This window comes from Cryptotermes secundus, unplaced genomic scaffold, assembly GCF_002891405.2.
Source record: "Cryptotermes secundus unplaced genomic scaffold, Csec_1.0 scaffold795, whole genome shotgun sequence".
Taxonomy (NCBI): Eukaryota; Metazoa; Arthropoda; class Insecta; order Blattodea; family Kalotermitidae; genus Cryptotermes; species Cryptotermes secundus.
In genome coordinates, this window is record NW_019745094.1 from 417,747 (window position 1) to 428,802 (window position 11,056).

General features: G+C 38.9%; 1 protein-coding gene and 1 long non-coding RNA gene across 8 annotated transcripts in view; one reads left to right on the forward strand and one right to left on the reverse strand.

Annotated features, from left to right (window-relative positions):
- Positions 1 to 1,811: 1,811 nt before the first annotated feature.
- LOC111874974 (NADH dehydrogenase [ubiquinone] 1 alpha subcomplex assembly factor 2) lies at positions 1,812 to 4,381 on the reverse strand. Of its 4 annotated transcripts, none has more exons than XM_023870890.2 (2): positions 4,099 to 4,381; positions 1,812 to 2,411 (listed from the first exon to the last, which is right to left on the reverse strand). In XM_023870890.2, exon 2 carries the CDS (start codon positions 2,339 to 2,341, stop codon positions 1,895 to 1,897), a length of 447 nt encoding a protein of 148 aa, XP_023726658.1. In that variant the 5' UTR covers positions 2,342 to 2,411; positions 4,099 to 4,381; the 3' UTR covers positions 1,812 to 1,894. The 4 variants fall into 4 exon arrangements, with proteins under 4 accessions (XP_023726658.1, XP_023726662.1, XP_023726659.1 ...); XM_023870894.2 differs by having other exon boundaries at positions 4,296 to 4,377; XM_023870891.2 differs by lacking the exon at positions 4,099 to 4,381 and adding an exon at positions 3,845 to 4,085.
- Positions 4,382 to 5,218: 837 nt separating this feature from the next.
- The window catches only part of LOC111874976, a 7,797-nt gene continuing 1,959 nt past the window's right edge, over positions 5,219 to 11,056 (forward strand). For 2 of the 4 annotated variants that reach the window (XR_002844642.2, XR_002844643.2), the window contains exons 1-5: positions 5,407 to 5,835; positions 6,781 to 6,921; positions 8,129 to 8,210; positions 9,202 to 9,341; positions 10,470 to 10,550. This is a non-coding gene — a long non-coding RNA (uncharacterized LOC111874976). The other 2 variants (XR_004514154.1, XR_002844641.2) reach the window with 2 other exon arrangements.

Here is an 11,056-nt window from a genome sequence, read left to right on the forward strand (position 1 = left end):
TATTTTTTGGATGTATACCATACTTATGCAAATGTAAGAAGTTAGAAAAACAATAGGATTTGAGTGTGAGATGAAAGATTTTAGGCTTTTAGTGGGTTTATGCCTCTTTGAGATTTACAGCTTTCAGTGGTTTGAGAGAGAGGTTTCAAAGTGTAGAACCATAAGCCACCATCAGTTTGCTTAGAGTACCACAAGAGCTGAAACAGAAGCAGTAAATTCCATTGAAAAAGAGTGGCAGTAGTGAAGGTGGGGATGATGAAGACCCTGAATGTGAGGAAAGAAGATACAAATGGTTGTGTGAGAGGGAGCGAGTGAAATTGATGAAACAGTATAAAGGCATGTGACTTACTAAATGTAATGTATGTTTTCAGATATTTATTTTTCATGTTTCTTAGTGGAGATGTAATCTTCCACTTGGGTAAATACAGTAGGTAGTTTGCCATATGGAGGTCAATTTAAGGGAAAGACTGTGTACTTACCCTCCAAGATATTGATAAAGGCCAAGCAATACTGCTATGGATCCCACAGGTTCATTACCATGTGAACAAGGTCACAATGAGTGAAATCTATCATGTTTCTGCTTTGGCACAATAAATTGTAGTAATAAACACAAAAATTATCCTATATTACAAAAAACAGTGTAAATTCCTAACTTGCTAATATTGCAGTGTTTTATACTATCTGAATACACACAATTGCAATGAGAAGGTCAGCACTAATGAAAGTTACATTTTAGGACTGTTTACATGACATTTGATACTTGGGTAACTGAAAATTTTCAATGCATTCCAGTGTTTGTTAAAACTGGACAATAATGGATGTTGCATGAAGATCTGCACACATTTCTGAGTTTAACTCTTCCATAACTGGCTAAATATCAGAATGAAAAATGTTTGGGGCAAAAGATTTTTATTACCAATACACTTTCCTCCACAACTCTACTGTTTCTGGAATAATTAAAGAGAAGGAAGCAAACATTTCCATCTTATATTATTCTGAGAGAAGTTGATGGTTTTGGAAACTGGACTTCTTCCCATCATGTGAAAAGGTGAGAAAGCACCTGCTTAATTGGGTCCATTAGAATTACTGGACCAGTGGAGATTTACATTCGGCTGCTGCTGTCACCTCCAAGAGTTGTAGAGTTTCCATGCTATCTGGGACATGATTTTCCTACATTTGTTCCCTAAATAACTGGGAGGTTCCCAGGTTTGCTTGTTAACTTGATGGATAGCTGTCTCCTGAGGATCTTCCTCAGATACTTCAGACAAGTGCTGAGATAGTACCTTAAAAATTAAAACATTACCACTTCTTTCACAATTATTTCCCCCATTTTATGCAATACAACCTATACACTTAGGGAAGCACTATTAATAATTTCATACATAATACATAATTTCATATAACATGCATGTCAGGTGTTGCATATTTTTGCTTTGCATAAGGTTTTTTTTTTTTTTCCTTTCTTTTTGTCCTAGTGCTAATGACACATCCAATGACATTAAAACCTGGCAAAGGACTGGCCACAAGTGCAGCACTGTCTCAGAGCCTGAGCACAACTGAAGAGTTTGTGTTCCTCTTTGCAGTTATACCTCATCTCCTCAGTTTCTTATCAGTTGTGTATGTTGTATCTTTATGGCTAAGACTGAGATGACATGTTGACAAAATAATATTTAGTTAAATTTTGGCTCCCTGAAGGCAAAAGGAGATACCCTGAGGCTTGGGGCCAGGCCCTGCTGAGCTGCCTACCATCACAGTACCTTTGCCTCAGTTGTGAACAATGTAGGATCATTTGGACAAAACAATATTACAAATTCAATATGATTTAAGATTTATTTTCATATTTACATTATGTTAATTTGAGACCATACGACAGCTAAAACAAACAACTGTACAGTTATTTCTTTCCTTGCTCTTTTCCTGGCATAACTTCATATTCAGTGTACTTTGGAAATGATTCCATTCCCTTTATCTCTTTTTCTAGCATGCTTTGTTCATTACCTGATGTTTCTGTTACTGCACTTGCTTTAGCATTCTCTTTCTTCTGCTTCATAATAGCAAGATTCCTAAGAACTTCTTCTTCATCTGGTGGCACTTTTCGTCTTCCTCTCAACCATGCTTCCCATTCAGCTGGTATTTCTTGTTCGAAATCATCTTTCAGTTTTGGTTCAAACCATCTTGATGGTTTTCTTTTACCTATTTGAGGATTGGCTGGAATTTCAAAATATTTATTTCCAAAATAATCTGTCCCTACAAGATCTCCTCGAATTTTCCTAGGTCTTAGTGACTGTATAAAATTTCTAAGTATCATAGCCAATATACTTCTTCCTTGTTGCTGGGTCATTTTAAGGTGATACCATACAACAGTTGTATTTCTACTTCCAAAACAGATGAGGAGACAACGTATCAGTCATCTGAAAAAAAAAATAAACTCCATATAAAATCATGTTCAGAAGAATCTTGCAAAATGGCATGTCAGTTCCAGTCTAGTTCCATAAAATGGCAAATAACTCCCAAGATAGTTCAGAAATGGGATTACTTTAGTTTTCTAACAGAGCACTGCTTTATATCATTAAATATGTATCTCTTTGTAGTCTTGGTTATGTGATATTATCAAGTATCTCATGCAAGTTGCAGGCCTTCATGTAGGGGGGGGATTACAAAAAAGGGTGATATGAGACTGGAGCTACATTACTGCTTGGAGTATCTCTCTGTCTTGCAGAATTTACTGTATGTTCCAAAAACTCAGAACCTGGGCTGACATCCCCCCTGATCTTATTTGTACACATAAACACTGAAAATAATATATCCTGTAGCACAAGAAATGTGTCCTATACACAAAGTTCAATTCTGTCATAAAAAATAGTGTTTGCTGCTTCCTGAGTATGGGTCCTGTGTTTCCTGCAGGGGAAATTAATTCTGATATGTAAGGCTGATACTGCAAGCAGACCAGTACCACTTGCTCTGCAATGTTGCTTCAGCCTTACATTGCCATGGCTGGATGACTATCAAAGGCAGCAACCAATACAGCACACATAGCTGAAAGGCCATGTCAGCACAGCTGCTACATATCCTCCCACTAATATGAAGAAAATTAGTATTAAAGAGAAAACACAGTATTGGACTCAGATGACAACCTTAAAGATAAACACCAGATGGACGTGGTTTGACCCTACTCAGAAGCAAACTCAGTTTATGTGCTACACAACTTATTTCTCAAATATCCATTTTAATATAAAGCTTCTGCTCTCTCATTTTTCTCACAAGCAGATACCTTCCAGAATTCTCAATATTTCTTCCCTTGCCCAGTCAAATACCATGACCACCCTATATTTAACTTAAAACTGCACTTTTGCCTTAGTTGTGTACAAAGTTTGAGGCATCAATAAAAGCAACACAGGGCAAATCACTAAAGGAAACACCTTCACAATATGGTGACACGTGCATATATGAAGTGCTTACTCTAAAAAGTACTTACCTGGTGCATTTTGTTGTGCCATGCTAAAACCCTAATTAGAACACTAATTTGACAACAAAACGAGCAAGTACATCATCACGCACCTGTCACCGTTTTATTAAGATTACAGTAGGATAATGTTTTACATACTCAAAAAGTAACTCTTCTTTATATTTCTATACGAAATTCATATATTTTGACCCAGTGTATATAAGTGATTCGTTTTTATACGTCAGTTTACACTATACAAGAATATGAATCCCGTATCTAATCGAAAAAAATTCCGCAGCATGAAACTAGTTTTAAGTCTAACTAGTTAAATACGTTCAACACAGTGCATCGCTGTTTTTCATCATGAGCTATGAGTTTGAGCAAATTAGCCTGACTTACTCGCACTGTTGTGCTTATAACAATCTTCGGGCCGATTACCTCAACAGACTTGTCTCGGAGATTTCTTTACTCTCCTAGGATAACGACAACCTAGCATCTCAACAGTTTTCCGATTAAAATCACGTTGCTAAAATTCAAGTTCCACGAAAACGACCCAAAAATGTAATATGCCGACGGTAACCTGCTGACGTATATAAACATTTTAAATTACTAAAATATTATAGAACTACGCATAAAAAAATTAGTTCTAATACCCGCATTCAATTGCTGGTAGTCACAAATAAACCAACACCCTACACATCACCACTTTACTTCTCCACCATTTCCTTCGGCATTATTCAACCCCAGCCAAAGTTGAGCAAATTATCAACACAAATACACTCCAACAGTACCCAGCCTCCAATTAACAGATAGCAGATCAGAAACTACGAAACATACAAACAATAATTACAAGGATTTTTTATTGTGAAAAATAATTGTAAATATAATAAAGGCCTAGGCAATTCCCATTCCGCATGCACTTGCGACATCTGAACGCAGAAACCTGCAACTAATCAAAACCACATATCATAGATGTCATATGATGTCAAGACCACTTTCCAAAGTAAACAAAATAACATGTGAACATGAGTTGATATGTAAGATTTGAGGTTTTCACGGCGGTGACTATGAAGAAAGCAGTCTTCTGGGATGTGGCACCGTGTAGATGTGGTGTTAACCGACGTTTCGGAGGAACGTATCGCCGACATCTTCAGGGTAGAAAGAAAAATAGGAAATCCGCAAGCGAAGAGACCGTGAGAACCTGTACAAGCAGACTGGTGTTGGAAATAAACACAGCAATTTTTGAGCAACGAAGAAGGGGGGGGCAGTCTACATGTGTCTACAAAACCCTGCTTCTGTTTCCGACCCCTTCACACTCCCATTTCGCTGATTTGTCAAAGGGGAAGGAGGAAACATTGGATCTCCTGCCATCTCTACGCAGACGGACCGGACTAGATAGTCAGAACCAATCACAATTGAACTATTGCAATATATCGAATTGCATTTGTTTGATCCAATCGCAGTCGTCCTTAGTAGTGCAGTATGTAGCAAGTCGCTATACCGACTGAGCTATCAATCCAGTTTAATATGTACAAATATTGCATTATCTTTAATCAAAGTTCAAAATTAATTCAGTTTTTGTTCTCGCAGTTTAATGTCACTCAGCATTCGAGATCTGTGTGATGTTGAGTACAAATTATTTTATAAGTTGAATTATTTTGATGTTTCTACAAAATTATTAGGAGATGCATAAGAAATTCCCGAGAGATCGATGCCCCTGATTACCAACGATCCATCGATCATCTTTCTAATTGATCTAATTGATATCCAAAATGGTAGTTCGTACTGTGGTTGACGGTGTTGACGTTCAAGTTTCCGTCAATGATAGTAGTGAAATAAGTGAGGCAACGAGTGCTTGTTGTCATAAATTTAAAATAGAACGCAGATCAGCACGAAAAATTATTGAACTGCTACAAGAAGAGATAAACACACCCAATCGTATCGTAAATACAGATTCCACAGGGTAGGGGGGGAAGAGGGGGAACTGATTTCTTGTGTTCATGAATCTCTGCTGGAACATCTGGCTAACCTGACCTAGGTTTTTACATGGTTTTTCACAGTACCTTAAGGCAAATGTTGATTGGACTTAGTATCCCTAATTGGGTGACAAGCACCAAGACGTTTGAATACAATATTTACAAATCATCAGCCATTTAATACTATATAGTTTCCGCTATGAAGTGTTTTGTGAAATCATGAAAGGAAATGTGGTGTAGGAGCAGTTCTGAATGTTATTAATAATCGGACACAACTTTCAGCGCCAGAAGAGATACTGTCCAACATCAAGATTGAGCCCAATGACAGCAACCTGGAGCTTCAGATAGCCCTCAAGAAAGCATGGAGACTGAAGCTGCAGGAGGCTGTTACAGAATCAAAGAACTGTAGAAAAGGTACATCATATTGGCAAATTCCTTTCACAAATGTTTGGCTGTAGTAGGGGCCATTTCTCTTGTTAAGTCAAGGCCATCTTCCTCTTACCTGCCTCTTTGCTTTTTCTCCCTGAGACAAGAAAGGAGCAGCTCTATGGATAGGTGGTAGGAGGTGATGAAATTGTCCCTAGCTACAGAATCCTGTGCCATGTTTTTTATTTATTTATTCATTCCTACACAGTGTCTCCATATGTTCCAGTTTTAAAATGTTGCACAGAACTTTGTAGTAAAGTTCATTATGATGTTTCCTCCTTGGTCACAGTAGAAAACCATTGTACCCTAGAGAAACTATACTGTAATTTAACCTGAGAGCTATTAAGTTGTTTGTCTCACAGTTTGTTGTGGTGGGCCTCATACCAATAAATCATATCTTCACATTTAAGTAATATCATCATCCTTTCTTACTGTGCTACAAACTGAAAGGTCATGGGTTCGATTCCCAGTTAGGTAATTGGATATTTAGATTGACCGAATCCTTCCAGTCACACTATGACCCTGGGGTCAGCTCAGCCTCTAACAGAAATGAGTACCAGGAATATTCTTGGGGGGTAAAGGGCAGCAGGTGTGTAAGGCTGACAACCTCACTGCCATCTGTGAGCTTATTGTCAAGAAAGTATGGGAGTCTCGACGTCTCGCACCCCTGTGGGCCTCACGGCCTGTTACAGGGAGAGCTCTACATTTTTTATACCATCATCCTTTCTTGTATTTTGGTTATTGAGACCTGTTATGGCCTCCTGTCAAATAGGCACCAGGGGCTGTTTCCCCGAGTGGCATGGAGCTGGCCACTCACCTCCATGTAGAGCATAACTAATTAAGCCTAGGGACAGCTTTGCATTTATGGATACTTCAAAACAGAGTGCTGTATAGCTACATAATTTGACTGCTTGTGATTTGTGATGTTTGTAGGTGGCAGAGTCATTACTGGGGAGAAACACGGAAGGTGGTTCCTTTGTGCTGAATGCTACCGCAGAATTCTGCCGTACGTTGGGTGACATCCCCATTTATGGTCTGGCTGGCAACAGGGATGAGGATGCTCAGGAACTACTTGTGAGTGCAATATAACCATCCGCAGATAAGTGTACACTTGGCAAGGCACTTTGATTTAGCATGTGTGAAGACTAGATGCAGTCCATTGCCCATCTACAGTTATTTACTGCAGCTGCAACAGAATTAGAATATATTTTAATTATAGTTGAATTCCATGATAATGGATATATAAATTACTGAACTGGAAATATCCAACAGAAATCCTAGAAATGAAAGCACTCGTTATACAATAAGAATGTGATAGTTGAGATGGTAGAACCTTTTTCTTCTTCTTCTTGACAAGTGGTACCTTCTGGAATAAAATGCCATATAATGTGATAGGGTCCATAAGCATTTTGAAGGAATGTCAGTGGACTTACAGGATGTTACTTCGCAGAAGATAGTGCCTTTCTTAATCTCCTCTACAAGAATCTCAAATCCAGACTTCTTTCCCCATCTTTTATTTCTTTTTTCCCCCCTGTGCCATGTACATGATACATGGGTAGAAAAGACGCTACTAGGAATTATATGTGAAATTGAAATAGGGATGAATAAATAGCTCAGAGCATGACTAAATGAAAAACCAGTAGTTCTTGTAATTTTAATCATTGCAAAGTGAATTGAATGTTAATCGTCACAGTATTCTCACTGCAAACTCAGAATTAGTTTGCCAAGTGTACATCGCTTGGCAGAATGAGAGTATGTTTCTGATAGATCTGTAACTTTGCATACTATGACATTAAAAAGATATTTTGGCAAAGAAGTTTCAAGATGATCAGTATAGTCAGAAAAATTCTGTCTTCTGGGGTATCATCCAAATTTCTGGGGGAACATGTCACCTGAATCTTCAGGGTCAAGGAATAAATGAAACAAAAAGCCAGCATGAAGCAGGTAGGAAGCTTGGCTTTGTCACCTGCCAGCGCTGGTTTCTTGCTTGATTTATTCTTCAACCCTGAAGATGGAGGTGACATGTTTCTGCAAAATGTCTGATGACTTTCGACAGACCACAAGGCATTACCTCCCAGATGACTGAAGTCTTCAAAACCACTGCTGTCAGAAGCTCCAGTCCTACACAGTGCAGTCAGTACTTTACAGTGCAGTAATTATTTATACAGTGGCTGGTGGGTAAGCAGTTCAGATTTCAGTCTATCTCAAGGTAATTTTGAATTGGTAATTTTTGGACTGCGCATTTGCATTCTGCTAATCTCATACAACATTTACGTTACAGGACTTGGGGAGGGAAATGATTGAAGAGAAGAAACGTCAGGAAGAAGAAGGCAAATGTGGAGCTTGGAATGAAGTTGAGATTGGTGAGTCATTAGCAGATTCTTTATGTACGACATAGGCCTATTCAAATTAAGAGATATTGACACTTTCTTATTGGTTTTAATTGTGCGTTTATATTTTAAGTATTTCATAAATGGTGTACCATATTTAATCATATACTGCAGTTTTGTTAGGGGTTTTAGTAGACACACATTAATCATTACTGTTTAATATTAGTAGCGGTAGGATAGTTGGTTGAGGCACTATGCTACAGGTTGGAAGGTCGTGGGTTCAAGTCCCGACTAGGTCATTAATTTTTTTCAATTGACCTAATCCTTCCAGCTGCACTATGGCCCTGGGGTTGACTCAGCCTCTTAACAGAAATGAGTACCAGGAATTTTCATGAGGAGTAATGTGTGGCCAGTGCGTAAGGCTGACAACCTCACCGCCGTCTGTGAGCCAGTTGTCTAGAAAATAGGGGCGTCTCGACGTCTCACAACCCTATGGACCTCCACGGTCTGTTACAGGGATAACTTTACTTTTTTTTTACTGTATAGTGTCTTTGTATTTAATGAATGTCACTTTTGAAGAATGCTGTGTTGTGGGATGTGGCACTGTATAGGTATTGTGTAAACCGATGTTTTGGAGGAACGTATCGCCTCCGTCTTCAGGGTATAAAAATCCACAAGCGAAGAGCTAGTGTGAGTGGGTGGCTGCAGGCTAAGTAACCTAAGTTGTCCCGTGGCTGTCAAGTCTTCTCTGCAGCAGGCCTTAGGGAAGAGAGTTGTCATGGGCACAAGGATGGACCACTTGCTTTGATTATGGAGTAGAATAGGAGATTTTGAAGGGTAAAGAATATCTGAGCTTTGAATACTTTGTCATCTCCTCTATAACTGGATTGCAAGTCTCGTCTTGTCTCTCGGGATTGACCCACTTGAGTATTAGGGAGGTGTATATGATGATGAAGACAGGACGAAGTAAGCAAGCAAGAATAATTAAGGAATTTAATATACCGCATTGCTTTATCTTTTTCAGAGATGATGAAAAGTTTGGGCGTTGCGAGCGCTACAGTGGTCTGACCTCAGACTTCGAAGAGGAGGAGGCTAGAAACCAAATGTTAAACTCGACTACATAGATGATGATGGACACGTACTTAATGCAAAGGAGGCTTTCAGGTTAGCACAGATAATAGCATATCTGTTTTTAAGATAGGTCACACTGTGGAGGGTAGCCTGTCCGATGGTGGTACATTCTTTAGAGCAGAAGAAGTTTCCACAGTAATTGCCATTTTAAGAAAAAAATTCCAAGGAGGAAGCAGTTTTTCAGTGGAAATATACAAGATCATGGGACTACCGTGTTTATCATCCATGTGTGCCATCCTCATGATAATGTGTGAACCAACTGATATATGTGAAACTCTGTATTGTCATCATGCCACTCACATGTTCTTTTAGTTGTCTACCATCAGCCATATTAATATGGTGACTGAGTTGGGAGCAACACTAGAGTCACTTAAATTAGATCCCTAAGAAAAAGGTCCTGGGGTAAACTGTTATACCCATTCAGAAGGTTCTGAGTTCGATCCCCACTCGCATCTGTGTACATATTTTTCTTCTCATAGATGATGCCTTCACATCTACCAGAGTTCGAGCTTCAGGAATACAAAGGATACCCCCCTCCCATTGGGTTAGAGCACATGTCAAATTGTAGGGTCCCTCTGCTGACCAGCTCTATCATGATTACCCTGTCTTGGGTGGTGAGATTATTGTCTTCCACCTCAGATGCTTTCAGCAGAACATTTTGATATATACTTGTTGTTTCAACTTCCTTTTCTCCCATTCTGTATGTGGCAGTTTGTAACTAGCCAACATATTGTGACATTTGAGTGTGTAAATACTTTGTACTTGATATAGTTTGTTGTGTAGGCATAGAATGTGGCAGAATGGTTCATTTTGCAGATAGGTTGCATGAATTAGGAAGAAACATGCCTCGAAATTATTACTATCCCATTGTACTTTTATTAAAATATTTTGTATTAATCATTTCAATCCCTATGACTTTAATGTGCTGTAGCATGCCCATTTCTGGTTATTGGCTGTATGAGTAAGTTGTGTTGGAAAACGGAGTGTTACAAATTTTTTATTATTTCACAAAATAACAGATTGAACTATATATGGATCATACCCTTTTTCTGGCTGAAACTTTAGGATGAAAGGATTTTACGTGTTACTTGGAAACATGGCCACATTCTGGAAGATCCTAAAATACAGTGACTTTAATGTTGTCTCTATTTCTAATTTCAGATACCTGTCTCATGAATTTCATGGAAAGGGACCTGGCAAAATAAAGTGGAGAAACGAATGAAGAAAACTGAACAGGAAGGAGTGAGTATCAGTCCAGATCTGGTCATGAGCTCTTATTTCTAATACAAGCCGGAAGGTTATGGGTTCAAGTCCCGATGAAATCATTGGATTTTTTTCAATTGACCTAATCCTTGCAGCCGCACTATGGTCCTGGGGCCGACTCAGCCTCTAATAGAAATGAGTACCAGGAATATTCTTGAGGGTAACGGGCAGCCAGCGCACAGGGCTGACAATCTTGCCGCCATCTGTGAGCCGATTTTCTAGAAAATGTGGGAACCTCAACATCTCATAACCCTATGGGCCTCTACGGCCTGTTACAGGGATACCTTTACTTTAGTATACTGTAGCACCCTGCTGCACCTCATTTAGTACCAAATTGTTTCACGGTCTCACATGCAGCATGTCCTTCTGTAAAACTTCCTAAAAGTTATTCACTGCGTGTTCCGACCTATAAGGTCATTATCAGGTGTTTTAAAATTATAAATGAGGAAACTGCTGTGCTTCCATATTGTGGTTGTTGGTCATCA

What these genes read in the sequence shown, in the direction of transcription:
- LOC111874974 (XM_023870890.2), bottom strand. Translation starts at nt 2,341, where the DNA reads ATGACCCAGCAACAAGGAAGAAGTATATTGGCTATGATACTTAGAAAT.